Raw genomic sequence first — 18,432 nt, forward strand, 5'->3', positions numbered from 1 at the left:
GACAAAAGCATAAACAAGAATAAGCCGCTACTTCCCATGGCAATGGTCACCCCTGCCATGGAGCACAAGTTTGACACCTTCCTGATATGATAGGCTGCTTTCTTTCCCAGCGTCTCAAAGTCTCCAAACTGTGGGTTCATTAGAGATAGCAGGATAGCGTCCTCACCCTGCCACTCTCTTACAGCAGGTGAGACAGCCAGTGAGCGAAAGATATACTCACACTCATCATACCAATGGTCCAATAGAACACAGTTTTAACCAAACACTCTAAGGACCTCTGGCAGGGATGCACAGACCTCCTCCTGAGCATGTTGAATCTAATGTTAAGAATTTCAGTTAAGCGAGGAATGGAGGTCTTCATGAGATGACCCAGCTTAACACACCCAGCCTCTCTCAGTCTGGATCTCAGGCTGACAGAGGACAGAACCTCAGAGCTGATGAAACTGTTGTTGAACAGAGGCTCCTCAAAAAGCCACACCCCTAGAACCTATCACACCTATAAGACAGACAAGTGTTTTTCGTATCCTAAGCATCCAGCCCTCTTCAGCAGCAAACAAGCAGTGTCCATCCATGTCAGGCCAAAGCTATAAAGCAGTCACTGAGTAGTCTGCAGCCTGAAGGGTGTGATACACAATGCAATGTCTACCAGACCCTGTCTTGCTTCCTGTACCAGCAGGTACACCACCGCTGATCTCAACCAGTGATGTGGATATGTCAGAGAAACAGGCCGAGAGAAATCCACAACTTTCCTTGTTCTTCTTGGTTGGAGAGTTTAGATAAAGCCTGATACATACGAGTCACACATGCAAGGGTCTGACTGTTTACACATGCTGGTGGCTGCAGGTGTATTGGGTGTGATAACTGGCAACGCTTTGCTAACTAATGTAGATAGATAGATAGATAGATAGATAGATAGATAGATAGATAGATAGATAGATACTTTATTTATCCCCTAGGGGAAATTCATGTGTCCATTAGCTCATCGTTGATATTAATAATTATAATAATAATTATAACAGTTAATAATAAATAAACAATAATAATTAGATTAATCCACATCCTTTGGCTGAGATGTTGTATAGCCTGATGGCAGTGGGATCTCCTGAACCTCTCTGTTATGCAACGCAGTGAGAGACACATTTGCTGCACCTGTAGCTGCTTCTCTTTCCTGCCAGAATGTTGTGGAGAGGATGGTTGATATTGTCTAAGATGGCCTCCATCTTACATTCCATGTGTCTCTCCACAACAGTCCTGAGTCAGTCCAAACTCCTGCCAAGCACAGACCCAGCCTGTTTTATCAACTTGTCCAGTCTCTTTGTGCTCATGTCTGACATGCTGCTGCCCCAGCAGACTGCAGCATAAAAGAGTATACTGACCACTACTGAATGATAAAACATGTGCAGCATTTCACTGCAGACGTCAAAGGACCTGAGCCTCCTGAGGAAAAGAGCCAGCTCTGCCTCTTCCGGTAGATGGCATCTGTGTTCAGGAACCAGTCCAGTTTACTGTCCAGGTGCACACCTTGGTATTTATAAGTGTGCACCAACTCAATGTCCTTCCCTTGAATGTTGACTGGCTGAAGGGTGGGCAGAGACATCTAAAAGTCCATGACCATCTCCTTGGTCTTGGAGGTGTTCAGAAGGAGGCAGTTCTTGACGCTCCATTCACTGAAAGCCATTGTCAAATCCCTGTACTCCTCTTCCTGCCCGTTCCTGATACACACCACAATAGCTGTGTCATCCGAGTATTTCTGGATGTGGCAGGACTCAGAGTTGTATTTAAAGTCAGTCGTATACAGGGTGAACAGGAATGGTGCCAGAACAGTCCACTGTGGGGCCCAAATGCTGCTCATCACTGTCCATGAGACACATTTACCCAGCCTGACGTACTGTGGTCATCTTGTCAGGTAATCCACAATCCAGGATGTTAAGCAGGGATCCACCCCCATCCCTTCCAGTTTGTCTTTAAGAATGGGGGGTTGGATGGTGTTAAATGCACTTGAGAAATCAAAGAACATAATCCTCATTTAACTACCTGGCTCATCCAAGTAAGAATGGGCCTGGTGGAGCATGTAAAGGATGGCATAATCCACTCCAATATGTTCTTTTTAGGCAAACTGTAGGGGGTCAAGTGCATGTTCAACCTGTGGCTTCAGAAGGCGGAGAAGCAGCTGCTCCAGGGTCTTCATGTGTGATGTGAGGGCCACCAGTCTGTAGTCATTTATCTCAACCGGTCGTCATACTTTAGGGACCGGAACAAGACATGATGTTTTCCACAGGACCAGGACCCTCCCTGTTTGTAGGCTTAAGTTAAAGAGCCTCTGGAGAGGCTCAGCCAACTGGGCTGCACAGTCCTTTAACAGCCTTGGACACACACCATCCAGGCCTGTTGCCTTTCCAGGATGTAGCCTCTTGAGCTCTGCCCTCACCTCCTCCACTGCAAAGGACAGGAGACTTGACCCCAGTGTGGAGGGAGTTGCAGATGCAGTGTCAGGTTGTGAAGGAGATGCCATAGGAGAAGCTGCTGCTGAAGCAGTGGGAGAGAGAACAGGTGAGGCTGTGTCAAACCTGTTATAGAACAGGTTGAACTCATTGGCCTTGTCCACATCACCTGGTGTTGCCTGGCCGTTCTTCTCTTTATAGCCAGTGATGCTCCTCATCCCCTTCTGCAGCTGCAGCTTCCTCTCTACTTTCTTTTTGTGGTCCTCTTTCACCTGCTTTAATCTCCACTTCAGCTCATGTTGCACACACCTGAGCTTCTCCCTGTCTCCATCCCTGAAGGCCTCCTTTTTCTGGTTGAGGAGGGTCTTGATGTTACTGGTGATCCAGGGTTTGTTGTTTGGAAAGCAGTGTATAGTCCTTGCCTGTATTACAGTGTCCATACAGAAGTTAATGTAGTCTCCAACAGTACATTCCAATCTGTCCACTCAAAACTTTCTTTTAGACACTCACTGGCCTCCGGTGTCCAGTTCCTGAATGAGCAGGTGGTTGCAGCCTGCCTCAGTACACAGGGCTTGTAGGAAGGCTGAAGTAAAACCAGATTATGATCTTATCTGCCAAGTGGTGGTAAAGCTGAAGCAGTGTAGGCCTCCTTGACATTTGCATAAAAAAGATGAAGTGTTTTATTTTCTCTTGTGGGACAGTCAACACTGTTGCTCTGGCATCTCTGTCCGCTCGTACTGCAATGAAGCCGGGTAAATCAACAAAATGTTTTTTTTCATTTAACCAGGTCTCCGTGAAACACATGAGATTACACTCACGATATGTTCACTGGTTCTTCACAAGTGCCTCCAGTTCATCACACTTGTCTGCCAGGGAGTTTCCCATGAGGATCAATGGTAGAAAAGGCTTATATCTCCATCTCCTAGCCTTTAGCTTAGCCCCTGCCTCCACGGTATGGTATCTTCAGCTCAGCTGGTATGGGATATTTAACTCCATATCTGGTAAATTTTAAAGCCAGGAGTTCTTCCTTTGTGTACATTATTTTTTCCATCATCAGAAGAAATGATGTAGTAGAATAAAAGAAACATCAATCGACAAAAAAATATACCAATATATACAAATATATTGTCAAAAACTACGAGCTATGTGGACTTGCTGGTACTTGTTGCCAGCGCATTATTTGAATTATAGTGGACATACCTGGTTTGGCATCAGTCACAAGTCATTAAAGAAGTTCATTGTAGACATGCAGAGTTATGGATCCAAAATTGACAATTTGTTACTCTTCCCACCATCAAACTATCAAATTGATAGGAAACAGAGACAAAAGACCATTCTCTCACAAACAGACCATGCTTTTAGCAGGTTCAGAGGGATGCACACGCAGACCATGGGCCAAAGGGTCAGCTCCAGGGGATCAATGAATGGACACCAGGCAAACTGGAGAGCAAAGGCAAAATCTCCAGTTTGTAACAGTAAGACTTTATGAATTTATATTTGATTGTTTCTTATATAGAAAAGTAACACCAAAAGGACTGATTATCACTAAGGTGTGAATCCTGGCCTCTCTGCACCATGAATACACACACACACACACACACACACACACACACACACACACACACACACACACACCAACCTCCCTTTACTCCGCCCCTCTTTGGATAAGAGTCATAAACTATAACCCATATTTTAATCCTGAGTAGTGACCAGCAACACTCTTCACAGACACAGATTTGAGGAAGAATATACTATTAAATATCTAACTGTTCTGTAACTCATGTGATGTTTCTTTGTAATAGGTCAATCCCAAACTTCTATCCTATAGAATGGTTGAAATGTAATGTACGTAGGTAAGCTGTAGAATTAAACAATTCAAAAGTTCCATGGAAAATTACTCTCTTCTCCAATTTGAAACACAGGACACCCCTTAAACGCACGCCCATGCCCGCCCCCAGGGGATAGAACAGTTGTGATCAGTTCACACATGGCCTAGGCTCTAAGTTATTAGCTCTTAGCAACAGCTCTTAGCTCCTAGCTTTAAGCCACGGCTCTTAGCCATTTTGCACTTCATCAGTCCGTCAGTGTCCTTTGTTCTTTCTTTGCCACATGCTCCAAGTAACATTCTTTTTGGCTACACACGCGATCTTCTATTTTTATAAGCCAAGTCAAAACCAACTGAACCAAAACAGTAGAAGTACCTCAGAGTCATTATGTAACTTTTAATCATTATTACGTTTTCCTTTTTGAAGATTTTTGACAGTTTTAGTCAATCTGGTCAACGCCAGTCTCCTCTGAATTTAAGTGGCTCCTCCAGCCAAAGTTAAGTGCATTAAAGTTTATTTCACAATTACCTGCAAGAGAAGTTGGCAGATAACAAATCTGCCCACGACAGAAAGTCTACTGGAAAACTCCACCAGAGCTGAACCACTGAGACACTGGCAGAATCTGTCAGTGATAACAGGACACAGCCTCCAGGAGAATCCACTTAGATCCCCAGACAATTGTTTTGCATTGCTTACCTTGCTGTGAACCAACAGCTTGACCAATGATGTTAGAGAGGAATGCGGAAAGCGCAATGCTCATCATCACCCCTCTTGACAGATAATGGTCTTGAGAAGCTACATGATGTCTGCAATAACTTTTGCCAGTAATCACCAAATAACCCAGCAATGTCAGCTACATGATTGCCTTAGTTATGGAAGCTAGTCTCCATGTCAATATTGTTTTATTAGACTAATAGAAATAATGTTACACTTTTATGGCCTGCCATCAGGAAGTCTCTCAATAACTGGCCTAGATTTAATAGTACATAGTGAAGATGGAGGTACAGTATTATTGATAGCAAGGGGGCCAAGCTTCTAATGTAATGCAGCAGTGTTTTATTGTGTAGCCTGTTCATGTGCAGCTGAATGACCATGACACATCATGTCTGTTTTGAAAATGAAAGCAATTTACTGTTCTGAAAGACTGTTGAAAGACTGTTCTTAACAATTAGAAAGATCAGGGGTATAGAAGCATAGTGTGCACTGCCTCATCAAAGGGTTTGTTCACTCAACATCTCAAAAACTAAAACAATTGTAGATATTGAAAACCAAAATCCCTGAGTAAGAAAAAGAAGAAGCATTGGACCTTTGTAAGGAATATCTTATCATTTAGCAGAAGCAGTACTTCTGCAGCCAGAGCCATGGCAGCCCTTTCCAGGTACAGAAGGATATCACCTCAGTTCAACACAGAGCACTGAACATAGAGGTGGACCACAGAATACACTAAACTGAACTGTTGTCCATTTCAGGGCAAAGACCTTGAAAGACCAGTGCTGCAGACAGTCCAGCCACCTCTTGATTTATTTGTAATAAGTGACTTTAAACATGAAACAGACGAGATCTAAAAGGCAATGATCAGGGGTTAAAGTGAGCCGGAATGATCCGGAACAGCAACACCTGATAATAATAAGTAAATAAATCCGTCTAAAGAGAGAGGAACACAGGCAGGACAGGAACTCCTCCCATCAGGGCAATGGTCCTTTGAACTCCATTTTTGCAAGAGAAGTGACAGCCGCTTATCCAGCAACACATAAATAGCTTCTGCCCCATCTGCCACATCCCACTTTAACCCCTGGCAACAATCAGTCACCTACACCAAACAACCTGAACAGCATGTGAAAAGTTACAGTAGAAAACTGTTGTACTTACAGGATTGGGCAGTCCTGCCCTCAATAGCCTGAGTAAAGACTCCTAAACCCATCTCAGATCGTGCTGCCAGGGAAAACATGTAGAGTGTATCTGACTTGAGACCATCAACTGCATAGGAGCCTGCAGGGTTGAAAGTGACACGATGCTGTGGAGAGATGAAAAGTACGAAACCATAAAGACCATGGTACATACACATGTATAAACATACACACGAATGATCGTTGTCACAGAATATATTATCTATTGGATGAACTTTTATAATCTGGGTTTTCATTTGTTCCAGAATTCAATTCAAAACCAACAAAATCTTTTTGTGTGCTTCCTGAGATAAAACTCGTCATCTAATCAATCTGATTAGATGACGAGTTAGGTAGTTTAGGGTCTAGAACATGGACTTGTTTGTTGTAAGACTGTTGGTGGGAAATAAAGGGAAAACATGCAAATCAGCAATACAACATATACATACACAATATGCACGCATACTATACACACGGTCCATGCATAAATATAAAGCCTTTAAATATACCAAATAAAGAAACACATTTCAGAACTAAAATCCATCCCATCAAACTATGATACTGAATGGACAATGTTTTTAAGGTAGAGTTACCTTGTCTGTGGGATTGTTCACCTCCCAGTAGAGCAGTTCAAAGCTGATGATAGGATCTTGGACAGGCCAGAGCCATGATAGCATGATGCGTGAATCCAGCTCAGCCTCTGCCTCAAAACCAGATAGTTGAGCTGGAACTGGAGGCAGAAATAAATAGATGAAGAGTTTAAGAGAGACAGACAGTGAGGGATTTATTCAAAAATGCAAATACAAAACTAGAGAGTCAAGCTGTGAAGAGGGAGTGAGTACAGGGAAGTCAGGTATTAGGTGACATGCTGCAGTGAATATTCATCAATATTCAAAACAGCAACCAAGTTGAGAAAATAGAAATCATCACCTTAAAATGCTCTCAGATGATGTCAACTAAGATGTCAAATTCACTAACATGTTTCTCTTGGCCATGACTGCCAGACTTTACAGGTGTGTTGTGCTGTCAGTTACAACAGCCAGAAATCCTAATTATGACAAGTAGGGTGGAGCTGAGGTGAAACTCATGTCAATCCAGCAAACACACTCCCAGATGCATTAAACTTCTCTTTATATATGTGTGTATATATATATATATATATATATATATATATATATACACACATATATATTATATACTTTTAACCTCTATATATATATATATACACACACATATATATTATATACTTTTTTTATATTTAAGATCTCCTCCACACATGTTTCAAGACATGAAAAAAATACTGCTTTGACTAATAACGTCTGTCTGATGGTTTTTTCACAAACCTTTCCTCATTTTAGGTAGTTTCTATTAAAAATAGTTGGCAACACCAGCACCAAACAACAGGCAGACAAAGTTAATGAGTAGCCAGTGAACTTAATGTCACATTTAGACAGTTAAAAAAGAGCACAGGCATCAAATCAGTTGTTGGTATTAGCCGATTACGCTTGAGTTCTGGTATAGAAATCAAAATTGTAAAAAATACGTGTGACTAGCATCCCGGCTTTATATAGACGTTGAATCTACAGTATGACTTCAAGATCAGTGAGGATGAGACTGTGTCCTGTTACAGCGCCACTATTTTGTATAAACAACTGCTTCTTAGAACAGATTTTGGTAAAGATGTTACTTCTACTAATATAATATGCCACAAAAAAATGACAACTTGCAACTTAATTGCAACAATGTGATGATGAAACAACGTGTACAAACAGCCAATCCTACTCAGTCTAAGAGTAGTTACAAGACTTTGTTATATGCATTCCAGTAAAAATTATTTATGTGAGCCTGGAAGGGTGCTGAACTCTATTCCACAAATAAATATAATGGGTCGGCTGACTCGGGGTGGCTTTATCTTCCATTGCAGCTCTGGTATGATGTCATGTTTTTTCTATCCATGCAAAGTAAGCTGAGAACACTGAAAAACTGTCCCTCTGAATGAAATATTCCTGTATGTGTAGTCAGCCACTTTGTCCTTGAGTATAAAGTGTGTGAGACCTTCAAATTAGACACACAAAAACCCACACATACTGTACCTGAATATCCTTGTACAATAAATTACCCACTGTGTTCACCTCAGCTGTGGAATATTTGACAGATTAATGTTTCACATTACAGCGCTGTTTTTCTGCAATTTCAAACTGATGCGAGTGTAACAAAGTGTGAGTAAATGTATCCAGACCTGGCTGTCTGGGGACTGCTGCTACAAATAAGTTCTTGCAGTAGCCTACATGTGTAGCTTAGTACAAACAACCTGGCATGAATCTTAACTACACAACTCTCAAATTGCACAATAATTAATTATTTCATGTTGGTGTCATTTGAGGGAACTACATGCAGTGGTGTAGATGACTTTTAGCTGTAGACTGCTGTTATGTCATACTGCTGTTTTGTTAGTGTTCATATTTCTAATGACCCAGCAGCAGAGGTGCAATGCAACCAAGTTCAGTTACTCTCAGCTTCTTGTTATAGTCTACTGTATTTGCTTCTATACTAACAATAAATCCATGCACTACAAGCAAACTATGACTTTTTAATGTGTTGTGACTGCCAAGAGGAAGCAGAATGGAATAAATGTATTACTCATAAGGAGGTCCACCCATGTCTATTTATTTGTCAGCAGAAATACACAAAAAGTACTGAATCGATTTGCACCAAACTTGGTGGAGGGATGGAACATGGACCAGGTAGGAACTCATTAAAATGATTCAGTTAAAGAGGCAGGTCCAGGAATTGTATTTTTTATCACTTCCTTAACATTGCTAGATAGGGCATTTTCAACACTTTTGTCAATTGCTCAGAAAATTATGTTTGGATCTTGAGATAAAAAAAACACATATATACAGTACATATTTCTGATGTTAGAGCTATGACTTTGTTCAGTTTGGTGCAGATCCAGATAATAATCTGGATAGATGATTATTTAAATTCTTTGAAGCTGTGAGTAGCCCTTCAGTTTCCTGTTAGCATTGCATTGTTAGATAATCAACAGCACAGTATTTTTTTCTATAATACTGTTGTATGAGTATTATTTCATAATTTTTCTAGTGTGAATTCACTACATACCCAAAAACTGCTCAAAGTGAGTCTGTAGTGAGGTTCTGGGCCACAGCTTAAGTTCAATCAAGCTACAGAGCCAGATATTTTTCTCAGGAGTTTGTGAAGAACAAAAACACAGCTACAAGGAGAGTGGATGTTGGCCTTAGGGTGTTTTCATACCTGTAGTTTAGTTGATTTGAACTGGAAAAAATTACACATTGTTGTATTTTAGTTCTGGTCTGGTTTGTGTTCACATTTACTTTTTATAAAAGAACCATAAGTAAACATGATGACATGCAGACTACACTGTAAATGCAAACATTGTCCTGACTTAAGATGAAATAGTGCATTTAACTTAATTCATACTAGTTTTTTAAGTTTACTTACTAACATCAAGTTTTCTGCACTTTTTATATACATACTTGTTTCATTAAGTTATATGAACGTAGTTTTTTTGAGTGTGTGGCATGGTTCGTGGTATGAGGCTTAAGTTACTGAGCTGTGCACCCCAGTGCGCATGTCCATTTCCGGTTAGCGCCATCTACCACTGGAGCAGGGTCAAAGCCAAGCACATGGTCCCAGCGCTCTCACAGCAGTTTTTCTCTAACACTGATTTCGGTAAGTGTGAACCTTTTAATTTTTTGTAAACTTGTCAATATAATGTAATGTTTGGAATGAGAGTTGTTAGAAGAAAGCCGACAACTCCGCAGTCCAACCTTCTGTTGGCATGTTTACTTGTGTGTGTATGCACATGGGTTCACAGAGCAGAAGTTAGCAGCAGCTCAACATGAGCGAATGCTAATAGAAGTGCTTTGACTCGGCCGGTTCCTGTCTGTTAATTTGTTAGCTGTTGTATTAGCGCACGCTGCTAATTTAGCTTTTATCCGCTGCTAATTTAGCTGTGATTTAAGCACGTTTAACATGTTGGGGGGAGGGAGGGTTACGGCTGCGGCTTCCTATTTCACTCCGCAGCAGAACTCTTGCTGGGCTGTAAGAATAATTTCAGGTCAGTCGTCCTGACGGTGTGTGTGTGTGTACGTCAGTAAGGTAAAGGTTTGTTCATTGCCGTGTCTACACGTGGATTCACAGAGCAGACGTTAGCAGCAGCTCAACCTGAGGAATCCGAGTAAAAGTGCTATGACTCTACTTTATTTTTGTGTCTTAATTTGATCTGCAATTGCAAAATTATTACATTAAAAACCTTTGTAAGAAAATAATGATAATGTAACAAAAGTTTTTTGCTATTGTCTTAAAGACAACTGTTTGCTGTTTCCGAAACAGATCCAGATTCCAGACTGTACAGTTCACAAGTAAAGAAGGGAACATCCTCAAAAAAAAAAGTCTTGGATTGTGGCGAACTGTCCTCACCCGAGGAGTAAATCAGGTTTGTTGTTATTCATTTAGGAATTCTTTTCATGACTTCTGTGAAATTATTCATTTATTATTATTGTGCTGCATTTCAAATTTAATCATTTGAATTATTTTATTCATGCTATCAGTAAAATGAGATGTAGGCAAATATAACAAGGTAATACAATTAAATCACTGATACTGCAGCTCATTTGAAATATATTGTATTTTCACATTACCTCAAAATTTAGCAGAGCAAACTCATTTAATGACTGTACAATATAGGTGACTATAATACTTTTTTTTTTCTGTCGCTGCTTTTAAATATAAAATATGTTGACAAATAATACCAATGATAAATAATTTGTAACAGTTTTCTAATCCCAAATTTTTCAACATTAGACATTACAATAGGTAGTCTCTTTTAGTCTAATTTTTTTTTTTTTCAGGTGTCTACTGGAAGAGGGATGCAGTGGACATGTAAGTTCTGCACTTTTGTCTCTCCAAAACGAGGCCAGCTATTAAAGCATTATAGATTAAAGCATGGTGGCTTCACAAGAACCTCCCCAATACCATGCCTTCATCAGCAGTGTATTTGCACATTCAAATCGTTCAATGCCCTGAAGGTTCATTTATCCAGATCTCACTCGCAGGTGACCAGTGAAAAAGATGATGTGCAAACATTTAATTGTCAAGTGTGTGAGTTTAACGAGCCCTGCAGTGAAAATGATTTTTTTACACATTTACACAAGCATCTGAAATTGATGCAAAAAGTGCAGTGCCCCTATCTGGATTGTGACTTTGAGACAAATGTGTACTCTACTTTTAACACACACAAAAGTAGGAAGCATGACCAGACGTATTCAACATCTAGTCTTCAGTTCAAACCAGGAATAGCTGTGCTGCTCTGTGGCACTGAGGAGAGCACCTCTGTCTTAGCTGAACCTGCCCTAGGTGAAGATGACACTAGTTTAGGAGAAGAAGAGCTGACAGGTGTTTGTGTTGATGTCAATGACCTTGACTCTCAGCTTGAGCATAATTTAGCTTCACTTTTCCTGAAAATGCAGACAATACTGAACATATCGGAAAGTGCTCTCCAAGAAATCATCCAGCAAATAGGACAGGTATTTCAACTTTCAGAACCACTGATGTTTTCAGTGGTTGAAGAGATACTCAGACGCCATTACCCTGATATTGATAATGCTGTTGTTAAAGAGGTAGTCTCTGCAGTGACAGACACAAATGTATTTTTGAAACCAACAACAGCTGGAGGCTCACTTTCAACATCCAATAGGAGAGCAACTTACATAGCGAAAGAATTTCCTGTTGTGGAACCTGTGGAGTTTGTCACTGACAAGCAGGGTGAAAATATAGTGTACATTCCACTGATTAAAATGCTTCAGGCACTGTTGAGTAAAGATGATGTTTTAGACAAGGCTCTCACCACCAGCAGCTCTAAAGAAAATGAATACAGTAACTATAGGGATGGTTCTCACTTAATGAAAATGCTATTTTAGCAGAAGATGAATTCAGAATTGCCCTTGGGTTGTATATTGACGACTTTGAGGTTGCAAACCCCCTCGGAACCTCTAAGAAGAAGCACAAGTTGTGCGCAGTATATTGGGTTCTTGCCAATCTACACCCAAAGTACCGCTCATCCCTTCATGCCATACAGTTAGCTGTCTTATGCAAGGTAAAGACGATTAAAGAAAAAGGGTATCATGAAGTCCTACGTCCACTTATTGAAGATCTAGTATCACTTGAGGAGAATGGAGTTTATGTTGAAAAGTTGGGAGCAAGCATTAAGGGGACTGTGCTGTATGTTGCAGCAGATAACTTAGCTGCCCATGCATTTCAAGAGAGCTTTATTGTGGAGAAAATGTGCAGGTTTTGTATGGGTACACGAGAAGAAATCCAAACAAAAAATGTCAGCTCAGGTTTTTACACACTGAGAACCAAAGATGCCCATGACAGACAGGTTCAGGAAATCAAGCAGGACCCATCTAAAGTAGCACATTATGGAGTAAAAGGCGAATGTGCGCTCAGTGAAAACTTGAAATATTTTCATGCTATAGATGGATTTCCACCAGACATTCTGCATGATTTTTTGGATGGAGCGGTCCCATTTGAATTGTGCCTGTGCATTCAAGATATGATAAAAAAGAAGTACATCTCTCTTGAGACACTAAATCAGGCCATCAAAGAATTCCCATATTCATTTTCTGACAAAACAGACAAACCTCAACCAGTTCCAAAGACATTTGCCTCAAGGAAGACAATAGGAGGGAACGGACATGAAAATTGGTGTCTCATCCGATTGCTTCCTTTAATGATTGGGCATCATGTACCTGAGGGAGATGAGACATGGGAGATGCTCATGGTCTTAAAAGATGTGCTTGAATTGATTGTATCTCCAAGATTCACAGATGAGTCTTTGTTCTATTTAGAGTCTAAAATCTCAGAACACAGAGAGTTACTGCGGAATGCTTTTCCAGATTGCAGACTCCATCCAAAGCATCACTATGCTGAACATTATCCCCACTTGACAAAAGTCTTTGGACCTCTCATAGACATGTGGACAATGAGGTTCGAAGGGAAGCACAAGTTCTTCAAAAAAATCATCCATGAAACTCAGAACTTCAAAAATGTTCCACTAACTTTGGCGAGGTGACATCAAAAGATGATGGCGTACCATTTGGACTGTGCTTCCTTTTTCAAACCAACACTTCAAGCAAACAAAGTAAAGAACATAATGATTTCTTCCCTCCCAGGGAACATTCAAGACATTTTGCACCGAAGATGTGGGCTCCAAAACACAGTTCTGTCAGCTGTGTCTGTCAATATTGATGGAATGAACTATGCTGCAGATATGGTGGCTTCTGTAGGTTCATGTGGAGGGCTTCCAGAGTTCAGGCAGATTAAGCAAGTGCTAGTGATTAATGCAGACATTGTTTTCTTGTGCAAACCAATGATTGCGTGGTATCATGAGCATCTTCGTGCTTATGAATTGACACAAAGCAGCACAGGCTTGGTTGCCACTCAGTTGACTGAGTTCAATGATATTTTTCCTTTGTCAGCCTACCGAGTCAGAGGCACACTGTTTGTTTCTTTGAAGCATTACATATTATGCTAGCCTATCACTAACTTTACGGCTCTCTTCTTTGTAGGATGATGGAACAGAAGTGGCCAATCAGAGTCATCGTCACTGATTGTGACATTAGAAGAATCAGTCTTGATCAGAAACCAGGCAACCTTGAGTCTCTCTTGGATCATTTGAAAGTTAAACTGGCACTACCATATGACACTACAGTTTGAAGACCCACTGTTTAACAATGCCCTCTGTAATCTGACAGATGTGTCAGAACTGCCAGATCGAGCCACGCTGAAAATTATAAGTCTTGAGTCCTTCTCTTCAGTCTCTAGCACACTGTCCTCACCACACACATCTGACACAGATATACTGTATACAAGTGAAGAAAAATCTCAAATGATGAGGCCGGATCCTTGGCCTTCTGCGTTTGATATTCCAGATTTCTCTGTGGATGTAAATTTCCGACTGAGACAGGGAGACCTTGCCTGTATGCAGGAAGGAATTCGAATGGATGTTTCTCGGGACATGAAACATGTGATCTTAGAAAGACTTGCAGAGGCAATGTACAAGTACACAGCATACCCTACAGAGGAACACTGTCAAGAAGTTGCCGCTGCACTGATTGCAAAACATCCCTGTCTGAAAGAAGCTGGATCACGCACAGGATATTGTGGATGGAAAAATAGCATTAAATTCAAGATGGGGAATTTTCGTACAAAAATGAGAAGATCAGGAATGGCCGATGTCACAGTGAATGGCAACAAGCAAAAGAAGGATTTCCCAGAAGGAGCACCATCATGTAGTAACATAAAAAGGGCAAAAAGTAGTGAAACAAATTTCTTGCCAAATTTTCCTAATGGTGAAAATGCAGATTCGCTTGAGTCTGTTAGAAGACAGCTTGAAAATGAAGCAAAAAAGAGGCTTCCGGACTCAGCTGATGTGAAGAAAATGATGGACCAGACATTTGCTTTGCGACGCAAAGAAATTGTGGAGGAACAGCGCTGGCCTGTGCTGTTCACAGAAAGTCAGGTATGGCCCACTTACACTGCACTATACTGAACCACACCACAAGTAATCAATATTTTCACTGTGGATTACACTGTTGTTTCGGTTCTTTTAATGATTAATTGATGTATCACTGAGTAAATCTGGTCATTACCTTTTGAAAAATGTATTGTATATGACAGTCAAATAGACTATTGGTGTTAAATGACTGCCATGGTGGAGTAAACAATCCTTTGGATGTGTTTGTTTTTTTTTCTTTTTTTGTTTAAGGTGTTTGCAGAGTTCTACAGAGTTGCCAGTAAGAACCTCAAGAAAGACTTCTATGAAGCTCTGGACCACCATACCGCTCGTCTCATTGACCTCTTCAAATCCAGAAAAGGAGCTGTAGGCCAATCACTTGATCACCTCCTCCAGTCAATCAATACACAAGTAAGTGTTGTTTCTGATCTTCATCATTACCACCTTACAGTGGTGTGCTTGCAAGCATCAAGTAGGCTTACAGCTGCTACAAAAGTACAAGTAATTCTTTAGAATTCAATGTTGGAACTCGAGCACACGTATATCCACAGATTTTTTTTCTCATATTTTTCTTTCATATATTCTTCTGGTTATTGTTTTTTTGTCATCTTTTCCATGAGACTGACATCACCACAACACGCACTGCTGTCCTGCAATGTCTGCCCCTGTATCTTGGAGATAATTCCAGTGAATTCTTCCTCAGTTGCTCAGTAAGTACATTTATAATGACAATGATATGACCATCGTACAATGCACATTTTAGGACATCATACCTCAGGTTCAGTTCTCAGATTTCATTTGTTCAGGTCTGATCTACGAAAAAGAAAAAAAAAAACTTTTTTCAAGGTTTAGGTGTAGTGCACCTGGTCTTAACTATTGGCTGTTCACAGCCAATAGTTAAATTCCCCCAAACTGAGGTCAAGTTAGGTATTATAGCCTGTATTCACACTTGACCAAACCAAACATATTTAAGTGGGGATGTTACAACATTAAACAAGGGACATATTTTTAATAAGTTGGGAGTTACAAACAAATTTGTTCCCTCACATGTGATGCTGAAGGAAAGTCATTTTCCATCTTAGTGAAAGGTGAAAATGTTTAATTTCCATTTCTGCCTGATTATAAAATTTGGGTTTAGAGGATTATATCACTAAATTGCAATCACACATCTGTGTTTTATATGATTTTCAATGCATTCAACGTTTGAACCAAATCTGAGCCTCCCAGATTAAGTTGTACAGCTTTTTTAAAATGCATTTTGTTAAGGTGTAGTGCTGAAATCCAGCCATTTCTACCTGCTCATAATCTAAAGAGCTCTCAAAAACAGTATTCCAGAGTGCTGCAGACACTTTGATCATAAGAGTGAACACACTATAACCATGGGTCTTAATATCCTACCTAAATTTATTTGTGTTCTTTTATTTTGAATGCAGGATTCGGACACTGCACAAGACTTCTCCCAGGTGCCTGTTGGGGTTCTTAGAGTCATGACTGATGACATGCCACCAGTGATTAACAGCATTGCAATCATCCTTGAAGGAAACATAGTCATGGATGAGGTTCCCACAACCTCTCTAGGACTTTGTCTTCTGTTCGGCTTGATATATGCACTCCATCTGGATTACCCCAAAGGTATGAAGAACACATTTGAGTTCATCCAGAAGACATTGTTGAACCTTGGACAACAAAAGCTCAGCCCAAAACTCCAAACATTAAAAAATGCTCTTTTGAGCTAGATGTTATGGCTAGGGATAGCTATAGCCTGCTGTTTTTTTACCCAAGTGTGGTGTGTGAATCAGTGTGAGTGTGATGGGGCTGAACAATTAAACAAAGCGTTATTTAGTATGATAAGCATTTATTTTTAATGTATTGAATATTATATTTTGCTTGCTGCTTTTTTTGATGTTTTGATAGTGAAACTATGACAGAATACTCTTTTTTTTGTGGAGCTGAAGAGGTCTCGATATTGTATTCTGAAGAAATAAGAAAATACACAACACAGTGAGACTGATCCTTCTAACAAAAATGAATGAATCGTCACAATAACTTTGTTCAGCCTCATTTCATTCCATACTAATCTGACTCAGTATTATGGGTGTGCAGTTACTGTTACCTCACAATTGCAGAAAGGGTGGAGGTACTTGGGGAGCCAACAGTGTAAAACAAAGTTAATAAAACCAAAAGTAAACTTAGTATAAGTATCTATTGAGATACCTATTTGTTGTATTTGTTTGTTTTGCATTTGCGATTGGAAAGCATAAAAAAAGTTTAAAGGCAGCAGAAGACATCCTTATGTAGGTCACATGACCCCGCCATCAGCGCAGGTGTTAAGTAATTTCCAGTGAGTTAAAACTGTTGAAAAAGAGCATACCGTATATGATGTTTAGTATTAGAATGTAGTGTGCTTTTGCAACACAGGTTGAAAAAAATCAAAGTTATTAAAGAGCTGACTTAGATTTAGCTGCTTTGATGTATTGATTATGTTTGTACAAGTACTGTTCAATGTAATAATCTGGACTAAATGTTCCCAAGTGTCTGTTGCTGTGAGACATTCAGAAAAGTGTCCATCTAGAGCCTTCTGTTAGCTTATACCCAGACCAACCAGCACACCACCTCACTCTTACACTCCTTCTCACTCTTAAGTCTCACTCATTCTGTCATACATCACATACTGATTTTCACTCATACTCACTGACATACTTTTGTCTAGCACTCACTCGCATACATACACGCTCATACACTCAGTCCCTCTCACAAACACATGAGCAAATACATAATTTAACAGGAATTTGAACCAATCTGCAAACTACAAGGAAGGATTTGCCTCGAACTGGCTTTAGCATAATTTATTCCCCGTTTTCTCTGCCCTGCACTGACTGGCCTGGTTCTCTGCTAACAGAAGGGTTTGGCCTACTATAATTCAATACAATATATGCAATTTTTGGATGAAGGTCAAATTTAGTAAATAATTTCATGTTGTGTTAAATGCCAAACTCGACATTTGATGGTCTTGACAAGTTTCAGAATGAACAGGATGTTGATTGTTGTTGTTTAAAAATAGTGAAATAAAAATTTTAATAATGCCATTTTGTGAATTCTTATTTTCTAAGTTAGCTTAACTAAGGTATGTTAAGTGCATTTATTTGAAATTAAGTACTGCTCACTTACTTTGGCACAGTATACATAAAGTTAATGTAACTTATCTTTATTGAGTTACGGTCAACTTTATTGAAGTGGCTTACACTAAGATACTTCAAGTGTAGTTTTTGACAAATTTCAAGTGATGGCCACTTGTTTTGGCAGAATATATTAAGTTATTCTGACTCAAAATATATGAGTTGTAACAGCTTAATTAGAATTTAACTACACTGAGATCCATTAAGTTCTCACAACTTCAAAAAAAAGTAGAGCTCACTTAAATCCAATAATTTCACACTACTTCACACAATTAAGTTCGTTTACTCAATTTTCCCAAGGTAATCGGTTTCCTAAATTTGTTTAAGTAAACTCAACTTGTTAGAATTTACAGTGTAGCAGGAAACCCACTGATTGGACTGTTTTGGGGATGTCACCATGCATCATCATCATTGTATCATCAGGATCCAGTGGGAAAATCTGCTCTCAGTCGGCACTTTGGTGCTTTGGTGTTTATTTATGTTCTCTTATGACATAAAGAGCTAACAAAGATATGAGGGATTATAAGCGTTATTAGTATTTAG

General features: G+C 39.8%; 1 protein-coding gene across 2 annotated transcripts in view; it reads right to left on the bottom strand.

Moving 5' to 3' along the window:
* LOC111231854 (receptor-type tyrosine-protein phosphatase F-like) overlaps positions 1 to 18,432 on the bottom strand; it is a 114,333-nt gene that overhangs the window by 47,456 nt on the left and 48,445 nt on the right. For both annotated transcript variants that reach the window (XM_022759111.1, XM_022759109.1), the window contains exons 7-8: positions 6,747 to 6,883; positions 6,137 to 6,281 (exon numbers count right to left, since the gene is read on the bottom strand). In XM_022759111.1, coding sequence (XP_022614832.1) covers positions 6,137 to 6,281; positions 6,747 to 6,883 — 282 coding nt within the window. The remainder of the gene's footprint in view (positions 1 to 6,136; positions 6,282 to 6,746; positions 6,884 to 18,432) is intronic.

This window comes from Seriola dumerili, unplaced genomic scaffold (genome assembly GCF_002260705.1).
Source record: "Seriola dumerili isolate Sdu_G_001 unplaced genomic scaffold, Sdu_1.0 BDQW01000319.1, whole genome shotgun sequence".
Classification (NCBI taxonomy): Eukaryota; Metazoa; Chordata; class Actinopteri; order Carangiformes; family Carangidae; genus Seriola; species Seriola dumerili.